We start from the raw sequence: 22,576 nt of genomic DNA on the forward strand, positions 1-22,576 counted from the left end.
CTATGAAACTAAGGTGAAAACCTTTTCAATATTATTAAGAAGGTGACCCTTAGAATTAAGAGGAAACGCTTCTTAATAAAATCAAGTAGATAACCCGTAAAACTAAGCAGAAACTCATAACATTAACATAAATAAGATGGGAAGTCTTAATTATTATTGGAACATCATCTTAATTTTAACAAGCCGATTATCTTATCAATTTGATGTTATTTTCCCCTTAATTGAAATTAATACTTTCTGAAAATAAATATAATACGAGTTTTTTTATAACTTTTTTTATTTTTTTAATTCAGCATTAGCATAACTATAGCTAGTTTAAATACTTATGTATATATAATTAAAATTGACTTTACATACTTCCTGGTAATTTTTATAACATAAATAATTGACAAACTTGTAATTGTATGAAAGGTATTTTTTACCAATATTTTTTAGCTCTTATAACTTTAAGACCATTATTTAAAACATAAAAATCTATTGGCGGACCATCTAAAGAATCAAATTTGATGAGAGTGTAATTATGTTTTTCACTGCCAACCAAATATGATTGAAATCTCTCAGAAAAATTTAGACAACTATGACTTTTCACTACAATACTAATATTATTTTCGCTTATTAAGAAATCGCATATTTCGTAAATAAGAAAACTGTCTTTAGTAACTGAAACAATGTGTCCAATTTTGAACGTTTTTCCTCGGAAAATAACGGAATCTGTTTTTTTATATGAATTCAAATCGGATAAATTTAATGATGAAATGTAAATTTCTTTTGTAATAGGACATTGTTCTTTACAAACAATTTCGGCTTGAAAAAAGTTATTAGTTATAACTGAATTCGCAAATCTTATAGCTGATTTGATTCCCAGAGATAAAGGAATATTTATTCTGGATGTTATACTTCTGGCATATTTTTTATGAATTTGGTGTTCAGCCTCAAATCTAAATGACCATAGGTATTTTAGGGGGCCTAGTTTTTTAATAATAGTGGGGTAATGTACAAGGTTGTGGTGTTTGGGTTTTAAAGTATCCTTAAACATACATTGATATAACCTGTTGTGTTCTTCAATCAACACTTGAAGTTTAATTAAGAGATCGTCGTCGAAATTTGGCAATAACACATAGTCAATTAGTTTAATGAAAAGAACTAAAAATTTGTAAACAGAATCATTCGGTGGGATAAGGTCGCCAATCATAAGTAATACTAAGTGGGAAAAAGTTTGCATTTGCTTCGCGTTCATTTTAAAATTAGCGTTCTTTATGTGCTCTTTTTTTACAGGAGGAGAAACATTACCGATTTCTGTTTGCCCATATTGGAACATTTGCTTCCGGGAATTAAAAGTTTCCAAAGTGAACATTTTTTTTTCGTATATAAAGTAATGTAATATTTTACTAAAATTATATTTGCATACACCACTGAATAAATCATGCATGATATCACATGAAATGTTATCGGTGACGTGAAAAAACGAAAGAGAATTGAATACAGAGTTATATTTTATACCATTTACAGCTGGGTCATTTAATGTAATATCAAGTTCATAATTGGTATTGTTTCTTAAAGAATCGGAATATTCGATACAATCAATGCGTGTTTCGTTTTTGTTGCGTTTGCATACTCTACAAAATGAATTTGATGAAAATGAACTATTGTATCCTAAAGCTGTGTTTAGACCAAGGTTATCACCTAATATTTGAGCAAGCCGAATGTAAACTCGGATATGTTGACCACCTATGTCAATACTCAAACCATCGACATATAATTTCTTTAAAATATCTATAAGTGGAGTGAAGGCAATATTAAAACCATATTCACATATATCTGAACTTTTCATAAATCCGCATACAAATACATTCATGAGCCTACCAGCTTGATAATTAGGGATTGTTGGAAAAGTGTAATAAATTCCACATATTTTCTGTTGGCAGGATTTCGAGCCTAGGGGATCATTGATCTCAAAATCGTCCATGTATAAGAAAAGTGGTATTGTTTGCAAGACTTGGAAGGGGATACTCATCACGATACTGTAATTGTGTAAGTGGCTCTTGAGAAACTAAAGATTGACCTAAATCATTATTTACCGAGGAAAAACTCACAGTTTTATGCTTTTCTAAGTGCTTTCGAAACCTATACACATTGTGAAATATTTGATTGCAATTTTCCTCTTTGCAAACATATTTTGCTATGGACTGAAGCCCATGATCTTCCTTTAAATGATTTATAAGTAAACATGAAGTTAAGTGGGGTTTGTGACATAAATAGCAAGCAAATTTGGACATTTTTAACAATTAAAAAGAAAAGAAAGAAAATAAAAAATTAGTTATCTAACTTGCTGAGTAAATTTGAAACTGAAGGAAAATCTTCAGACTTAAGCCCAAAAAAGTATTGTTCTAAAAATACCCAAACTTGCTTGCTATTATGGGAATATTCAATTTGGAATACATAACTTAACTTAATAATACAGTCGACGCATTTCATTAAAGTGGGGCACTTCCACTTAAGCCCGTCGCAAAATATAAAGAATTCTGATATACTTGTATAGTCCTCACCTACTGCAATGATGTAAGGCTGCAAATGCTGTTTTTCAATCGCGTATTGCTCAATTTTGGACGAAATCTTTGGTAATATATCATTTGGTGTAGTTGCTAGTATTATAAACTCTGATTGAGCGTCACCAATCGTTGGTTTGTGGGTTTTACTCCGACGCTGTGGTTGAAGAACCGCATGGAGCAGTAACAACACAATGCAATATTTAGAATCTGGAATTATAAATTAATCCAATATATAAATATTTTAATATTGTTTTTCATGTTTTTTTACCATTTGATAAATCTTTGTAAAGGAGTTTCGAAAGTAGTAACTCTCGGCTGGCTTGGTCTTTTACTTCCGCATTTAAGACAGGGAGGATTACTTTATAAAACTTGTCAAGTTTTAAGATTAACTCGTTTCCAATATCTGGATGCATGTCATTAAAATCAATATCAACCTGTTATAATTGAATAATGTTTAATTTGTAAATAAATACTTTGTGCTTTTTTCTTACCAATTCGTAACCGTTAAAGTCATTGTAGCGCGGCCAGTCTGCTAGCAAATCCGATAGAGATCCCTTACATTTATTTCTAAACGTGCATGTATCTAACCAAAACTTTTTAACTTTTTCCCAAGGTGTGCAGTTATGTGCCAACCAACACTTTTTTTCCAAAACGTTATCTGCAGTGCAAGAAGTTAAATTAAATATTGTTAAAACTACAAATTATTTTATAAAGTAGGAGTAAAAAGTATTGCACACCGTCAAAAACATCTTCATAAGCTTCCTGGGTAACAGGATTGGCTTTGTTTTCCAACTTTATGGCATTAGCCCAACGCGAGAACAATTTACCACTCGGATTCTTTTTTCCCATTTTTCTTTCCAAAAAGTAAAATTCCTAATATATAAGAGTAACAAAAAAATGTTGTAAGTTTTTAGTAGTTATAATCGAATTCGTGCAATTACCTTACCTTCTTTTCTTTAGGAAATACCGCAACAATTTCATTCGCCCATTCCCTCATATCTGAGTATTGCATTTTGCGTCCTAAACCAATATAGTTGTCAACGATGCAATGTGTTAAATTTTTTTGGTTTCTACTGTCCAAGTAGCCATGTTTTTCTTGATAACTTAAAGCAAGTTGTCCCTTTACTGATGTTTTTAAAAGCTCGCGTAGATTGAAATTCTTCGTTTGAGGCGAACAAGGTAGCATACTACATTCTCCCGATTTGACGGAAGACAAATCACTGGATATTTTTTTCAGCCAATCTAAGACTTCGGTGTTTGCAGTTTGTGTCTCTTGGTCACAAATAAATGGAATACCCTTAAAAACAGAATCCACACACTAACTTTCAAATTAAAATTACTTAAAATTTGGCTTTTAGAGCAAAATTAAAGTTTTTTCTTGGGCGATTACTTGTGTTGTGCATAGCTCTATAAACAGAATTGATAATTTAAAAATAAAGGAATCATCTTACCTTTTTTGTTCGCCACTCCCTCAAACCGGCTTTAAATTTTATGCGTTCTCCGAAATATTTTGCGTCACATCTATTGAAAAAAGCGTCAACGTCGTCAATTTGCATTTTCTCAAGAATGAGAAAGGAATTAACCCCCCGTTCAATCAGGGTATCAATTATTTCATTTAGCAAGCCCCAAGATTTTAATAATTCCAAGAATTCATCGTTTCCTTGGCTTGGTTCACCATATATATCGCACATTTTGAATATAATATAATAATACAACTAATATAATAACACAACTAGCACGCAATACAACACAAGAGCAACTGAAATGTGACACTTCACAACTTCACAAAAAAGCAACGGGATAAAAAGAAAATCACTGTCGCCAAGTAAAATTTTTCTAAGTTAGCTGATGCAATATATGTACATACATACATTAATTTGTACGTATGTACGCACAACAAAGCAACGGGATAAAAAGAATATCACTGTCGCCAATTTTTTTTTTTTTTTAAATTGGCTGATGCAATATACAAACATTAATATGTATGTATGTACGCATTTTGAGACGTTAATAGCAAATTTTAAATTAATAAGAACTCTTTTTAAAATAAAAGGTTTTTCTTTTTAATAAATTTAATAAGGTTCTAGTAAAAATAAGTGGATGTCCTTATTGATTTGCTCTTTCATAGTTTTCTCATAAAAACAAGTAGATTTCTTCTTACCATTGAATTTTTTGACAAAATTACAAAAACAAATTAATAAATAAGAAGTTATCTTTTTATTTTCAGCCGGTTTTCTTTTCAATAGATTTTAGAAGAAATTTAAGCTAAAATTAAGAAGACATTCTAGTAAAATTTTCTTCAATTTTCCCCCCCCCTAGCTCTCCTCGCCCTAAAAGCTTTTTTAGAAGTCAATCTTATTGATTATAGGTGAAGTTTTTAATTACACACAAATAGTCTTGCATTCTTGCTACAACTGTAAACATTGCGTGCAGATCCCCGCCTTGCATACTCAAAATGGTCAGAGTGTCAGTGGTGTCTTCTGCAGAAGTGCTCAATGTTTTCCTACAACTAATAAAGACCGTCAATTGTGTTCGGGAATATATATATGTATATCGCGACTTTTTTAAATACATATGTACATACATGCACTCATATTCATAAGTTCGTGTATTTTAATTTGCCGGTCGGCAGCCTTTTATGTCAACTTTTGTCTTCGCACAACACTTCGCTTTTACCGAACAAATGTCATAGGCATCAACATCGCTTGTCGCGCTATATTGCATGCAACAAGTGTGAATAAGAGGACACGTACACTTCTTATATAACTTTTACAGCTGCTCTCTAAAAAATAGCAGTGGACGGAGGAAAATCCTGAGAAATTTTCTTTTTCTTTCTCACTTTAAAATCATTCTGTTAATTCTAAACAATTGTTTAAATACAAAGAAAGACTTTCCTCGGTTTCCTCTGTTGTTTATGATGCCAGGATCACATATGTATGTCAAACGTAGCCCAAAATTGTAATTGGTCGAAACTGTCCTACCACTTACATTTTTCATACTTTACTATGTCTTATAATAGAAACTGACGCAGAATTTAACTGACATCATCGATGTACATATGTAGTGACTGGACATCATTCGCCCTATCACATATCAGAGGCAACAGAACTGTTTTGAAGTTAAGATTTAGTTTTTGTTTCGCAATTGTGATATGATGACTATCTACAAGATTTTTCATATCAAATAGTCTGAAATCACTTTAACTGTAAAATACATGAGGAGGTATCAAATCAGATATGTATATTGAAATACATGGGACTTTTTCATAAGTTCGATGATCGGTAAACGGATAATTCTTTTAGAAAACAAGTAACCAAAGACTAAGGTCGGGTGCAACTGAACATTTCATACTCTCGCAATTTATTGATGCAATTTTATCAAGATAACACACAATTTGACTCATATATTTGGGATAAAGTCCAATAGAAATCATATATAGTAAATGAGGGCTGATGTAATTCCTGAACCGATTTCACCATTTTTCACCACCAAGGTACACTATATCCAATACTATATTCACTTAAATTTGCCAAGATATCTCCCATATTAACCGATTTATGCGGAATAAAGCCCACCGTATTTTTGACAAACCTATAATTTGGTATATGGGAGCTAGGGGAAGTTATGACCCGGTTTTCATAATATATGAGAGATTTACTGATATTTTCGATTGAAAATTACGCTTAGGCACTGAATTCTTCATGTTCGATATCCGGGGCCTTGAAAAGTTATACTCCGATTTCGACAATTGTTCCACAAGTGAAGCCATAGATGATATACAGTATTTGTGAAAAGATTTCTTCCGCTATCTTCATTGGTTCCTTATGTATAAATTATAATGTGAAGGAATCAGATGGAATTCAAAATTGAGTTATATGGAAAGTAGTCGTGGTTGTGAATCGTGGTTGTGACCATCCATGGTTGTGATTTTCCATCCGTGTCATCAGGGTGTCAAGAAAGTGTTACTTACAGAATTTCATTGAAATCGATCGAGTAGTTTCTGAGATTCGACGCCACGTCCATTTTCCATTTTGTAAAAAAAATTAGAGTGTAGCTCTCATATGCCATTTCTCCTGTAAAATTTAGTCTTTCTGAAGTTTTCCTGTAGTGAGCTAACGCACATTTAGTAGTTTTCAACCTAACCTTTGTATGGGAGGTGGGCGTGGTTATTTTCCGATTATTTCAATTTTTTTGGTGTATGATGTGAAACGTGGGAAGTTTGGTTTATATAGCTTTATTGGTTTGCAAGATATTTACCAAAAACTTATTTATTTATTTTAATAAATTTAGTTTTTTTAATAATAGATCTGCGCTACTTTTTCTTTAATTAAATACTGCTATTTCCCTTGGCGTCACTGTTCATACATAATTGCATTTGACGCTAAAAAGAAAAGCTTGTAACTGAACTTCGCCCATTTCAGAGACATTTATCTATTACATCAAGTGACTTTTTTATCTGCATAGGTACTTCGATGAATAGTGTTTGTCTTTCATTACGATAACAACAAATACTCAAATACGACAGTTGTTGTCAGTTGTCTCAAGTGTATATTGTAGCCTTTTGCAATTTTAGTTCACACAGTTGCATTTACGAACCGATTGCTTACTTTTTTCTTGAGCTTTATTTGTCTTTTGTGCTGTCTACACTAATGACTTATTTAAATTCTTGAAATTGGCGAACAAATGGACATACATATAGAATATACATATGTATGTAGATATGTAACTAACGTTGTGTGATGGTGAATTTTGACGGACAAGAGACAACTATAGTAAAGGCTCACGATAAATTCAATTCTGGGAACGTAGTCGTTAATTAATTTAAGATTAATTCTAAGACTATAGTTCCGTCCGACTTTATATCATCCGATGAAAATTTCCCCAGTCTTCTACACTTAAACTATGACGTTAAAAACAAGGGTCAGAGGTCAATTCAAATCTTAAAATTGAAATCATGTTATGACGTCCTCGTACATTAATTTTAAACATCTCAGAATGGTTGATGGATTACATTGGAAATCCCTACAGTTTCTTTAAATGAAATGCATTCAAGGAATAAGTAATCTGTCGAAAGCTCCCTATATAAAATATTCCCGCATGTTCGCACGGAACTCAACACCACCCTACTTGAAAATGCACTCGAAGCCCGAGAGCGTGACTATTGTCTTATATAAATATTGATCGAAAAGCGGGAAGACAACGAGTGAATGTTGCGTTTCTGCGTTGATGGCATCATCATTGCGGTTCTTTGTCAAATATTTATGTCATACTGTCAGCTTGTGGTCTACAAAGTAGAAATATGTATAGTAAGGTATGGCGAATGGCTTCGCGGAATTTGAATTTGAACATTTTCTAACATTTATTTTCTACGGTGATTTAACGGCGTTTAGTCATCCCACCACAAATATTATTTTTGCTTCATTGTCAACTGTTTCCTGTGCAATTTTTTATTCATTCTTCGCTGATAATTTTCTCCTTAGCGTGGTGTTTGTCATACGGTAATGTTGTCAGTTACGAAATTGTATTAAACAGCTCATTTCAATGCTAGCTTACTGCTATTATTATTTGAATAGCTTGTAAGCCGTGATGACTGTATGCCAATCATGTGCCATCGGTGAATAAATTTGGGGAAGTAAAGTGAAACCTGAATAACTACAAAACCGCATGTATTTTTGAAAGCATTTGAATTTTTTAGATGAATTTTTATACTCTCAAAACATGTTCTAAAGCAGTTGGGTCCACCCGTCCGCCTGTTCGCGCAACGGATAGCTTGAGTTAAAATTACGAGATGAAACTAGGTACACATACATATACCTTGGTACAGTGGGACAGTTGCTATTGCAAATGAAAGAAATCGGACCATTGCCACGCCCACCAAATGGCGTTAACTGAAAAGCTAAAAAAAAATTGCTTTAAAAATTTTCGAAATCGGACTATAAGTTTTTGAGGCCCCGGATATGTTTATGTTCAATATGTAGAATCTTTTTCTTCTTATAATATACCACTGTGCAAAAAATGGATGCAATCGAGTCATAACTTCCCCTAGCTCCCGTATACCTAATATTAGGGTTTTCAAACTACTTGGGGGCTTTATACCTTATAAAGCAGTTAATACATATGTGAGCTATCTTAGCACAATTTAGTGTGCGTATAGTTTGTTTGTGAAAATGAGTGAAATCGGTTCAGGAATTTCCTCAGCCCTCATACACTATTTATAATTATTTTCGTTATTTAAGTGGGAGTTATGCCGAAGATATGGGTTAAATTGGGTAATATCTATAAAATGTCTCATAATGTATAATGAATTATGTTTTGACAATGTTTTTCAATATAAGAAATACTCATGGAGAAGATATACAGTTATGTGAAAAATAATAAGGACAGCGATGAATAAAAAGTACGTGTAACAAATACTAGTGTTCGCTATTTTGATAACACAAACGTAAACTTATTTAGTTCTGAACGAGGTATTTATTATATAAAAAAACAAATAAATTAAATTAAAAACTCTAACAGCCGGTTTCACGAAACAAATTTAAGCGAAAAATAATTAATTTCAGTTTCACCATTTGACTTAACTTGTATTTAAATGGTCACGCTTTGCCATTTAAATATTATTTAAATACTGTCATATGTAACCATGGTTACGTTTGTCTATCAGCTGATTTCCAATTAATTTTCAATTCAAAAATTTCGTGAAACCGGCTGTAAGTACACAATAAAGCTAAATATGGCAACTGAAAAATTATGATTTGGGGATCGTTTTCACACAACGGACTAGGCCCATACTATAGCTTACTGGGCACTATATAACCGATTATCTTAAGATACTCCAAAAATGTATGCTACAGTACTCTGAAGACATTATAGCACTTAGGTGGATACTTTATTAAGACAATGAGAGTGGACAAAGGAGTGGATTGAGGTAAACAACTAAATTCCGTAGAAACTTTGTGGAATAGAGTGAAGTACAATAAGAGAAATTTGCCCAAGTAACAATGACGAGCTTTGGCAACTTTTCAGATTTCATGGAGAAATTTCCCGTTTCTGTCTGCTAAAAACCTAGTTTGTTCTATGCCGTAGCGATAACAATGCAATTTAAACAATCATGCATTTTCAAAAAACATGTCATTCTAAACTAGAAACTGATTGAAACATAATTGAAGGAAAACTAGTTATTTGTTTGGCGAATTTGGCATTTATTATGTCATACTTAAGCGGGGTTCACTGTATTCAATTTTGCAAATATATGTATAGTCATGCAAATGTACATGAATCATATCGCGGCTTCATAATTGTAATATTTTTTTTTTGAAGATCGTGTAGCGACTTTCTCACGCCGAAGTTAACATTTCTATTTTTCAGCAACTCAAATATAATTTTCAACATGACATCACACCAGTATACGACGTGGGTATTAAATCAAACTTTTTTTTCGAGCAGATTGAGTCATAAGTAAAAAAAGTAATTTCTACGCTTTTCAAAATTAGACACCAAAATCGAAATGTTTGGCTTTCACATATAAAAAAAGTTGCTCATACGCCGCATAGGTCAGACATACATATTATGTACATATAGTACAGGGTGCACTAATTTCTAAGTCAGTCTGTAAATATTGGTTAATTTTATATTTCATATATTTTTATTTAATTTTAAAAAAGTTTGGTCTTTTTTTGCTATCAAAATTATTAAATTTATTATTTTCAATGTAATCGCCTTTATGAATAGCACTCAATTATGCCAAATCGTTAATAATCACAAATTTAGCAAATTAAGTATTAATTAAGTAAACTGTGTCAGGAAGTATTTTACCGTTGTACATGAAAGTGTGTTTATGTGTATATCGCACCTGCAATTAAGTAAAATATGAAAAATGCCAGAACTCATACTCAAGGACAAAATCAGCTGAGCAACGGCTGAACAAGTGCCGATGTGGTCTACAAACATACTAAAGCTGGCGCGTGAAAGTGGAACGAAAAAGGATTAGTTAAATTGTCTAATGCGCCCCCAAAGGCAGTTAACCAACACAAAGGGGCGCGGGTGGCGTGCGAAATGCAAATGAAAAGTAGAAACTGCCAGCGAACAACACGAATAAAAACTAGAAAAAAGTTAACGAAATGACAACCGAATGGGAGCTGAATTTATGGTTTTACCCACAAATGACCTACATAAATACATTTGCTAAAGGATGTGGAACTGAAGCGTGTTAGTTAATTAATACAAATAGGAACTTGAAATATTCACCGAAATTCATAAAACAAAAGGTGAGTTGATTAATGCGAAATTGTGGCGAATTTCGAATGTGAGCCGACATGCAAGTCGGTCGAAGTCTTGCGAAAAGGATGACACCCAGCAAAGGTAGTAGTAAGAACAGCTACAATAACAAAAAAACATATGGAAAAATTTTCAGCTGTCGCTTATCAGCTAAGTGCCGAGCGTACAATAAATTTTGGCTGACCTATTTTCACTGTCGCGTTCGCAGTCAAAACACACAAAATACGTTCATTCATTCACTCATTTGTGTGGAAAATTCGAGTGTGTTTCAACGAACCGTGTGAAGCGGCGGTTTTGGCGACGTTGACATTGTCGCCATGAAAACTCAAGTCAATGTAAACATTTGTTATTAAATAAATATATATGTATGTGTGGGTTTATATATACTTAAGTGCTTATATACGAACTTCAACTATTTTAAATATGTGTGTATAGTATATATTAAGTATGTTTGTATGTATGCCTTTGAATTTTCTTATTGCCATTAAAACCGTTATTCTATATATCCTGTCAACTTTTTATATGTTTGCTCTACTTAGTTGCCTGTAATGCCATATAAAAGCTCCCACTGGAATTGTGATAGCGCTTGCCTTACACAAGTACTTAATATCGATTGAATTATTGCGGGAAACTAAGGACGTGTGCCATATATTGCGGATACATTAAAATATTTCGGTAAACACAATAAAATGCTGCTTAGAGCTTTTGTGTTGTTGTTTCGCCTTTGGCATGTTAATCTTAGCATCAACTGGTGCCACTACGACTGCACATTATGCTGATGAGACGACAAAAATAGAAGCATTTCCTGTGCTGTACTGCTGGATTATTATCATATTGAAAAGTTTTTGATAAGATGAAGTTATTTCGCAAAATTATTGAAGCAGCATAGTACATGCGAGTATATTTATGCGGATTCAAGTGAAGTTATGTGTGAATAATTTAGAATTGTGTAGCCATTTTCCTTTAAATAAAAACTAAAGTCCAAATTTAATTCTAATTTTAAATACAAAATAATTTGTTCTTTGCAATCTAATTCCGGTTTTCGATACATTTTTAATGGGTCTGGATCGAGATGTACTTTAGTTCCTTCATCAATTTTTTTGAAGATATCATGTTACTCTTGGTGTGTTCTACGGTTCTACGGCATGATTTTTCGAGTTTAGGGGATAAGAAAAAGCCAAAGCAATCTACATCTTACCTACGATCTTAGGACGTGAGAACTAAGCACATTATAACATATGTGGTTTAACATATGTGGTTTTCAAGAAGAAATCAAACCGATCTAATTTAATGCCCAATAATTTATTTTTATTATAAATTTGGCATTACATTTTGAAAAGGATTTCGGGCAAGTGAACGCCGCAGCGGTGTCGTTAGGCTCGATTTTCGCTTACTTTTTGCGACAAACTGAGTATAAATCAGGTAACAGCTGTCAAAGACACCAATCCCGATTTGCATAATTGAAAACCACACTAAAAACCTGGTACTTAAACAAAAAATGTTAAGTCAATTTAGTTAGTAAGATCCTATGACATCCCTTTAATGCTAGCTACGTGATTTTAAACTTCAATTCCCTCTTTCCTTCATAACAGTTGAAATTTTGGTAGTTAACTTATTCGACCGATGTCCATGAGTTCTGTTTTTTAAGATCTCAAGACCTTTCCCCACATACATTATTTAGCACAACTCACAACTAACGTTGATTTTTGCAAAATATAAAAAAACTGTCAATCAGAAATTGCCAGAATGCTATTGAATCTTGTTGAAACTATCCTTGCGCGATCTGAAAGCAATAAGGTCTCTTAAAAACATCATCTATTAGAGATCTATCAAGTTTCAACACAGATACTGACTTGAAACGAAAAGTGAAAATTATAAAATCTTAAGATTTCGTTGTTCAAAAATGGTTTGAAATGACTTGAAATTAAAAGGTAATTAAGTATGAAATACGGCATCATACCAGCTGGGTTCATGTGTTGAACTTTATAAATTTACTAAATACGTACGAAGAAAGCAAAGCTAGTATTTGTGCATAGAAAGGATTCAGAACTGCCGTTGAAGTTTTATAGACCTATTTATGAAGGTTTAAGTTATAATTCTATAGCTGTCTCTCTTTCTCTTTCAGTTAATGTTTGAATAATCCATGGCGTATTGACGAAAGCATCAGAGGATAAATATAATAATTAGATTAGATATTTGTAGAAACCGTATTTTAAAATGATATCCGCTACCTTCTTTTGGTATTTTTATTGCTAAATTGCCCATTAGAGAACTTTATATCATCTTAAAAGCTAAGTGCAATACAAGCGGTGGCAAATGTGCTGAACTAATAGGTTCCCGTTAGGAATAAGTTTTTGATGGAATCCTTATTAGAGCCGAATTTTAGCATCTAGAAAGTTTGGTTTAATTTAATTTTATAAGGTCTATAATCTCAGCATATCTTTTTAGGTCAACTTTAGAGTATAACCTTAAATATTTTTAATTTAAAACCAAAGTTAGGTTTATTATTTTTTATCTAAAAATCAGACTCATTAGTTCAAAATCATAACAAATATTAATGTAAGCACAAAATTTGTTTATGTTCGTAGCACATGTCCCAACCCATTTAAAGGGTTATTTCTGTTTAATATGTTAAAAAATGACTAAGGTATCGTGCACTCCAAAGCTTAACATAAAATGTTATCTTATCAGTGACTAACATAGCGCCTCACCACCCATTATGTTAATCGACAGATAACAGACTCGGAACTCTGCATGAGTACGCGCTCTGTTAAGCGGTCATCAACATGCTCATATGCGCAACACCAAGCGATGATGTCATTAAATGAGGAAGCCCTCAACACCGGTCACTAACCAAACAGAGGTTGGTCGATTAGCAGAAGGCAGCGCTGCCAGCGCGCAAATGCAAATAACACCAAAGCGCTTCGTGCAGAGGTGTGTGAGAGCGCATGCCTACGTCATCGCCGTACTGCAAAAGCGGGGCCGTGAACAGCTGTTCGCTTATCGCCCGCTATCTACTGGCAGACAACACGACCCAGCGCCAACATTAACAGCGCTCACGGAGAGAGCTCCAATAGAGCAGCGCAGCGCCGGTGGTTGTTGCTGCGCAGCGCGGCACGAATGCGCTCATATTCTCGGCTCTGCAGCATTGTGCGACGTGTGCCGGCGACTGCGTTGAGCAGCGATTCCGATTTGAATTTCATTCAGTCTGCAAAAGTATCTACAGCGTTTCGGTTGTGTTTCAGCGGCGCAGCTAACGTATTCGGAAGCACCATTTCGTAGTGTTGTAGTAGCACACAAAATTATAATTGACGCGCGTTCAAAATTCTTTTCCCCCTATAAATAAATAGTGAGGTGTGTGGAAATCGAAGAAAATTTTTCAAAAATATTCGTATTAAACGCTAAAACGCCAAAAGCATAAAAAAGTGTGAAGACAAATTTCTGTGTATGGCTGTTTTACATTGAAGAAAATTCTATTATTCTTCTGCTTCTGCTTCAATTTGATTGCGAAATCAGAAAGAAAGGTCGCTTACGCACAAGCAGCGAATGCGAATGCATAGAAAGCGAAATTTTCAGCGCCAGTGCATTTGATGTTTGTTGCTATTGTTGTTCAATGTGTTGTTGTTGTTAGTTTGTTTTTGGTGACACAGCTGTGACGTTGGGTGTTGGGCGCGCCTCGAAAAGGCAGTCAAGTGTAAGCGCGCTATTGTTAATATACTGTTAGTGTAAACGTTTGTATGTAAAGCAGAATAGTGCGCTTGAACTGTGTTGCGCTGCCATTCTTATCTACATACCTTTAGAGTCTAAATTCATGCAAACAGTCTATTGGCATTTGTGTTTTTGTTTAACCAATTTCTGCCGTTTTTTTTTTGTTGTTAGTGTTTGTTGTGCAAGTTGAACAGACGAACGTGGGTGCACGTGAATGCATTTGAAGTGGACCTCACAAGTGCGGCACTTGAATTGGGTCTAATATTTAACTTTTTAGTATTTTATAAACCGGCTGAGAGTAGTTGGAAAATACTACAACAGTACTCGATTGTAGGCTGTAAGGGGGTATAAAAAAATATATGCATCTATTTACATACATACAGATATGTACATATATAATAAATATAACATTTGAACCATTGAAATGGCAGCAACACGTACATATATGGGAGTTAAATGTTAGGCTTTTAATTGGTGTTCAAAATTAAAGTAATTTGTGATTTAAAAAAAAAATTGAAAAAAGCAAACAATTTTAAAAGTAATATTAAAAAATTTACAATTTTTAAATCAATGTTGAATATTTGAAAACTGTATTTTGTATATTTGTGATAGAAATTAGTGAATCTTGGGTTTGGAATGACGCAAGAAATATAAAAACATAAAATTACAAAACTAAAAAAAACACGTAATTCGAAGCATTTGGAGCAATAATTGTAAAAACCAAATTAAATTAATATTAAAAAAAAATTGTGGATCGGTGTAAAGTAATGCTCTAAAGAATTAAAATCAATGCATTCTTTTGAATATTAGCACGGACTTCCCGCAAAGCTATTCATAAAATAAATCAGTTATTTTGACAAAAAGTTATTAAATCAGTTTTGTCTGAATATTTGTTTGAATATATAATTTTTTTAATTTTTATAAACGATATAATAATATTTTCATTCGAATCTCATTAAAATTTTGGTCAAACTTTGAATTTTAAATTTAATTTTAATTTATAAAAATTTCGCTGTCAGATACTTTAAAGCTTCTTAGTACATTTTTTTACTTTCATTTACGCATATTTTTTGCAACGACATGCTTTTCTATATGCTTACTGATAATATGGTTTTGATGATTTGATTGAAAAATATGGTAATAGTCGTATAAACCCAACATAATGGTCCAAGCTTTTTATGTTTTTACTGCTCTGAAGAGTTTAGGTTAATATAGCGGCATAAGACGACTAATTTAGATTTCAAAAAAGTCAAGCTTTAACCTTTAGTAAAATTGTATAAAATTTCAAAGTAAGGCCCGCATAACAGCTAGCTTATTTCTTCATATAAACTTTAGAGATAAACCTGATAGCTTGTTATCAAGTTACCACCTCTTGCGCAGAGAACTTTTTTATTTTCAAAATGCAAATCAGAAAGAATTTAATATTTTTTCCTCTCGCTTGAGTTACTTATGCTTCAAATGAACTGCATTAGTTTTACAAATGGGATAAGTTCGTGATAGGAAACGTCAACTCTTCATACGGTTTCACTTCCTATATGAAACAGTTTTATGAAGTAGAGAGTAATACATAGATCCTACTAAAATTAGGAATGCTTATAACATGCTATTAAATTCAGACGAACTGATATACATTCTATCAAATAAGTACCCGGAAATTCTCAAATTAGTTAATAATTTACAAATTATAATTAGTTTGTGTGAAATTGTGTGTTTCTAACGAAATTTCTTGTGCCAAAACGTTGGAAATGTTGAAAAAAAAACATTCGGTGATTCAACCATGTCAAAAACTCAAGTTTACGATTGCTATAAATCGTTCAAAGAGGGGCATATAAAAACGCCCACAAAAGGTTGACTTGTTCCTAATGAAGCCGTAAATAAACTAAATGACACATAGCAATAATTACAGAATAATGGCTACAGTTGTGCTAACCTGGGAAAGATTTTTTTTGAAATATTCTCAGCGAGAAATTTTAAAATGAGAATTTCCGGATACTTATTTGACAGAACGTATGTATGTAGAATCTAAAAATATTATCTAGATATATCGACATTTAAAATTTATTTCCGGTACTCAAGCAATTTCTAGTTCCTGAAGTTCTATGAAAATGAAATGTATTATATAAAACTAAAGAAACTACAGCTTTTAAGCAGAGGCTTCTTGAGACAACCGCTAATGTATTAGTGAATTTTATTATTATAACAAAAATTAGTTTTTGTTTTGTTTAGTTGTTTACTTTGTTAAATTGCAAAGCTTTCATAAATATTTTTTTTTTTTTAATTTTTTTTTTTCAGTAACATCATACATTTTTTAGTATAAACAAAATAATTTCCATATTTTTTCCCATTTCATTATACTTTCAAAAAATCAAGTTGTTTATTTTCGCATCACTTTTCTATTGCATTTATAATTTATTGCCACTCAAAAGCTGCGCGAAGAGTTTTGCTGAAAAAAGTTTTCGAAATTCGTTGCCAAATTCCATAACTAAAGCATTGAAAAGTCTTTAAGTGCGCCGAAAAAAAAACAATTTTTTTTAAATGCATATCCATCAAATAAATGAATTATTAAAAATTTCGTGAACAATAATTTATGTGTTACGTGTTGCAATTTCAAAATACATACGTACAACAAATTTCTTACAAACAAAAGTACAATACATATGAACATATAAAAGTGAGTGTGTGTGCGTGTGTAGCTCAAATGCATTTGTGTGAAGAAACCGAAAAGAAAAAAAAAACGAAAATTTAATTTAAAGTTAAAATTGAACAATTGCTATTGGCACAGCTGCAGTGACTATAGAGCGCAAGTGCTGCACTAAAACATGCATATAAACATATGAACATTTGTATGTGTGTGTGAATTGAGTACATCCACATAGCGTTGACCTTGAAGGTAAGTGCATGCCGCTTTTATTATTATACATATTTCTAAATTTAACATATAAACTGTTGTGAGTAACCACCAATACACAAATATACACTCACACCTGCTAGTGTGTGTGTGAGCACAAGTGAACTAGCGCCGACTACTTTTTGACTCCATTCTCACTTCCGTTTTAAACATTTCGTTAAAATTATCGATCCGTTGGGATAAACATACAGACATACACACATATATGTATACATATGTAATAGTATGTGCGCGAAAAGTCCTTCGCCTCAAAGCTACGTAGTACAGCAACAAAGCCATAAGCTGCAACCAACAATTGCATATGTATGTATATATATTTACTTCATAGGCTCTTATGTATGAGCCGACGAGCGCAGCAACAACAACCTTCATACCGGCAAGGACACATTGCAGATGATTTGTGCAACGCAGCAACAGCAGCAGCTGACCCCGGCTACAGCCAGGAAATCTGCGCTAATCTGCAGCAATACGCATGTTTGCCGCTGCTGACCACAACAACAACAACAATAACTGTTGCAGAATTTGCCAAATAAAAGTAAAGTGCAAAAGACAGCAACAATTTTGCGAAATTTGCCGCATTGCAGCTGCCGGTTGCCAGTTGTGCAACATGTTGCTTGAGTTATGTTGCAGCAACATGTCGTGGTGCATATGAGTGCTTGTTGTTTGTAATAGAGCTCTTGGTATTCGACTAACCGAATTAACCGAATAGGGCATTATTCGAATAATAATATTCGGTTTGCACTATTCGAATAGTCGTCAGTCATCGACTATTCGATTAACAGCTCACGTCCGACTATTGGGTTAACCGTTCGTTGTCGACTATTCGAATAGTGTAAGTTCATTAAATTTCTATTTTTATTGAAAAATGTGAAACACAGGAAAAATACGCACAATTGACATTTTCACAAGTAAAAACCAACAAAAATCAAAGGCTGCTTGGATTTTAAACAATTTTCATTTATTCGAATAGTAACAGTATAACTATTCGATTAACCGCAGTAGAACGACTATTCGAATAGTCGTAACATTTCGACTAATCGAATAGTGCTAACCGGTTAATATTCGTACGAGCGGTTAAAAACGGATGTTCGAATAATCGGTTTTCAGGTTAATCGAATAATCTTAAGAGCCCTAGTTTGTAATATTTGTTAGAAAATGTTTTTGAAGTTAAAATTAAGATAACAGACAATATGACCCACATATTCGGCATAAAGTCTATTAGAACAACGAAAATCATCATATATTGTATATGAGGACTGTGATAATTTCTGGACCGATTTCACTTATTTTCGCCATAAAGCTACATTATATCCAAAATAATATGTTCACTTAATTTTGCTACGATATCTCAAATATTTAACGACATATGTATGTGGAATAAAGCCCTCCGTATTTTTGAAAAAACCTATAATTAGGTATATGGGATCTACGGGAAGTTATGACTCGATTTTAGCACGGAGGCACATGATTAAATGAAAAAGACTCCCTTTAAATTTCTATAATCTGAGAGATTTACTGTTATTTTCGCGTAAAAAATTATCAATTCACACTAAGATTTTCGATTCGAGATTCGATTTCTGGTGCCTTGAAAAATTGTAACTCGATTTCGGCAATTTTTGAATGGGCGATGCTACACCTCCAATGAGGTATTTATGCAAAGTTTTAATCCGATATCTTCATTGGTTCTTGATTTATATATTGCAGAAGTGAAGTGAACGAATCAAGTGGAGTTCAAGTGTTATATGGAAAGTAGGCGTGGTTGTAAACCGATTCATGAAACATTTCGAATCATTTTATTTCTCCTCTTATCGTCCTTCGTTCAATTGATTTCACTTCTTATGAGATATTTGTTTAAATTTTCCTTCAATCTCAACATGATGGCGTTACCACCTGTTTGCAGTTCCTAAATATCGTTATTCTTCTTCGATGGCGCTACAAATCACTTGCAGACTACCCCGTCTTTACTCTTCTATATAAAATTATTTAAATATAATTTTCATATATTTTCGTTTGCTACGTAAGTAGATATATTCTCGGCGGTTAAGTGAGCTAGTTTCTGACTGGTGGGTGTTGCTGATTGCATCTGTTGCTAATGCTTTTGTTGTTGCTATGCCATTGCACTTCGTTTCGCTTTCAATTACTTTTCCACACTTGCGTTTTTCGCTTGTTTATAAAGCACATTTATTTCTGTTCTCTTTCACATTTGTTCTGCTGCAAATTCGATTTGTTTGCTTTCATATTAGAAAACTAGAAAAAAATAAAAAAAAAGCAAAAAGCATGCAAGAATAACCTGTGAATGACTGCAGCGCTGACACTTGCTGGCGACTGTCGGGCATTAAATGGAGAACTGCACTCACTCTTCTGCGCTTAACACCCATGTGGGACCCACTGCTGTGCTTTGTTGTTGTGCGTGGTGACAGCGTGCGCTGCCGTTGCATTTCTAACAAATTCATTTAATTCGGTTTTTTTTCTTTTTGTATCTTATTTGATTGTTAAACACCACATCTTTGCGTACTTTTTCTGCTGTCTCGCTGCACTTGTCTTTCATTCATTGCTTTTGCTGCGGTCTTTAAGCTGCCACTAGGCAAATGTACTGTTAACTTAATTTATTATTTCGACCCATTTATTTGCTACTGTTTTTCAACTCTTGCTTTTTGTTGTTGTGTTCACTTTGTTGCTGCTGCTTTCTGCTTCTTCTTCTTCGTTTTGTGTAATATTGCGCGGCGAATGCGAGGTGCGATTTTTCATGCATGCCTAATTACGCCCCCTTCGGTGGTGGTACATACATGCATATGCAACTTGTGCTCAGCGCATTTAACCTCGTTTCGCGGAATTGTCTTGGAGGAGTGTGAAATTAATGGTCGAACAAGTGCTTTTACTAGAATTTTGCTCTCAAGCGTGTATTTAACTGTAGGGCAGCAGTTTGCTTTAAATCGTTTTGCCAACAGAACGTACAGCTGTTTAATAAATTTCATTCTAAATTGAGAGCAATTTAGGGGAGCGCAAAATAATTGTTTTTAAAGCAATATTAGTGAACGTTTTAAAGAGTTGATTCAGCGTAGTAAAATACTGTGTTATACTCCCTATTGATTTATACCAGTTTTTTGTTCGATTCACCATTTTATTATTATATGAATTGAAGACAGATATTTGGTATAATTGTTGTAAATACCAGGCCAAATATACCAAAGTGAGCAGAAATTGAGTTCCATCACTAAGTCAAGTCTACTTATGTTGCTATATGTTTCAATGGAATCCAGTCCCTTAAACATCGGACTAAGATTTGACTTTTGACCTTAATTCATGAACATTCTATATGAAAGCAACAATAAAATTAACTAGTTGAAGTTGCAGTTACTACAGTGTTTGTGAATATCTCATGAAATTTTCAAAACTTTTACATTATACTAATATTTGAGTATAGTTATGCGAGTTGTTTGTTCGATTCGCCACTTTCGCTGATTTGAGAAATGGTTATTAGATTTTAGATTTTAGATTGTAATGACCTCTGATTAAAATAATTTGCTTTTTATCAAATTTGACCAAACCAGCTCTAACAGTTTTTCATTCCGTCCTATCATAAATTGTTTTGATATTAATGACTCATAGTTTTGTTTTCTAAAACTGAAGCGTGGAAAGATCGATAGGGTTACATGGGTTTCGTGGGTTAATTTCTACAACATATCAAGAATATTATTCTAAATTTTCAAGTCTTTGCCAATAATAGTTTCGGAGATACAGCCTTTGGAATGTGTGCGCTCCAAGTCAGATATTATTGTTACTCAAAACTTTAAACACGATTTTGTCGGAACCTCGTTTTCAGTTGACAAATGTTCTCGAAAACTACTCAAACGATCTTGATGAAATTTTGCACAGGTGTTCGAGATACAATTTACTCGTGCTGGAACGAAGGTTCTTTTTTTTCAATTACAACTACTAAAAAAAAAAACAAAATGTCAAGCAAATTTGACAGAAAATGTTTTTTGAAAAAATGTCTGCCAAAATTCCAATTCTAGCTTTTTTGTCTTTCCTACGTTCAAGCACGAGTTTATGGTATTACCTAAAACACTTATTTCTGTTTTTACATTTTGGATGATCCTGTCAGGAGTTATGCTGACAATGCGGATGCACCTTTTTTCCGAGGGGTCACCGGAAATGACGCCACGAGGAGTTTAATTTTTTTTTTTTAATTTCATTAATTATTCTTTAAATATGTAACTATAAGGCAGAAAAAAGTTTGAATCAAATAAATAATTTTTACGTAGAAAAAATATTGAAAATAGGTATTTTTACCCAACAAAACCCATGTAACCCCTTAAATTGAATATAGTATGAGTTTATAATCTTAAAATATATATTTCGTTTCAAAAACGTTTTCAGACTTACAGTTTTCAAATATTTAAAATGCATAAAAAGTTTGTCCGCTTATGTTCTTGACATAACATTTCACAACTTCTCATCAGAAATCTATCATAATTTTATCATTTAATTATGTAGAGAAATATAACGATTTGATATCCGTTTCATAACTGGAAACTTTGAGCTGGTTTATCTTTCTCAGCATATGTATGTATATAGCTTAGCTACTCGTATATAGAGAAACATTTCAAAAGAATTTTGAAAGTTATTTATATTAGAACGAATTATAGTTTACTATAGACTATATTAGGTACAAGCAATCTTAAGAGATTTTTATTTAGCAGACAATCGACAATCCCTTAGTCACACTGTACAGCAATTTTATCTTTTGCGTACAAAATTCATATCTGCAGATAAGTTCGCGGGAAGAATTTCATTGGAATACTTGAAAATTCTTTCGTCGTATGAGATATTTGTGTAAATTAATTTATGCTGATAAGATAAGCGAGTTATAAAGCAAAAATATATACAAACAAATTACAAAAATACGAAAAAAATATACAAAATGAAAATAATTAAGAATAGCAAAGTGGAGCCACTTCTATTACAAACAGAATTGTCTCTCAACAATTACAACGACGCTGAGCATACTCAAATAATGGAGTGGGGGCGCAATGTAATCATATTGCTTTATTTCAACCTATAAAACTTGAATTTGTATTTGTATTTGAATTTAAATATACATATATATGTGCACATATAGATAAAGTATGTTTAC

At 33.0% G+C, this 22,576-nt stretch overlaps 2 protein-coding genes across 6 annotated transcripts in view; one reads left to right on the forward strand and one right to left on the reverse strand.

Annotated features, from left to right (window-relative positions):
• Window positions 1-1,590: 1,590 nt before the first annotated feature.
• Window positions 1,591-4,490, reverse strand: LOC128919883 (uncharacterized). The gene is made up of 5 exons (XM_054225457.1): window positions 4,001-4,490; window positions 3,496-3,846; window positions 3,287-3,422; window positions 2,818-3,207; window positions 1,591-2,756 (listed from the first exon to the last, which is right to left on the reverse strand). Exons 1-4 carry the CDS (start codon window positions 4,238-4,240, stop codon window positions 2,987-2,989), a joined length of 948 nt encoding a protein of 315 aa, XP_054081432.1. The 5' UTR covers window positions 4,241-4,490; the 3' UTR covers window positions 1,591-2,756; window positions 2,818-2,986.
• Window positions 4,491-14,017: 9,527 nt separating this feature from the next.
• The window catches only part of LOC105214560 (aminopeptidase N), a 134,840-nt gene continuing 126,281 nt past the window's right edge, over window positions 14,018-22,576 (forward strand). For all 5 annotated transcript variants that reach the window (XM_011188058.3, XM_029041876.2, XM_029041877.2 and 2 more), the window contains exon 1: window positions 14,018-14,177. The gene's annotated coding sequence lies outside the window, so the exon portion shown is untranslated. The remainder of the gene's footprint in view (window positions 14,178-22,576) is intronic.

This window comes from Zeugodacus cucurbitae, chromosome 2 (genome assembly GCF_028554725.1).
Source record: "Zeugodacus cucurbitae isolate PBARC_wt_2022May chromosome 2, idZeuCucr1.2, whole genome shotgun sequence".
In the NCBI taxonomy this organism is placed as follows: domain Eukaryota; kingdom Metazoa; phylum Arthropoda; class Insecta; order Diptera; family Tephritidae; genus Zeugodacus; species Zeugodacus cucurbitae.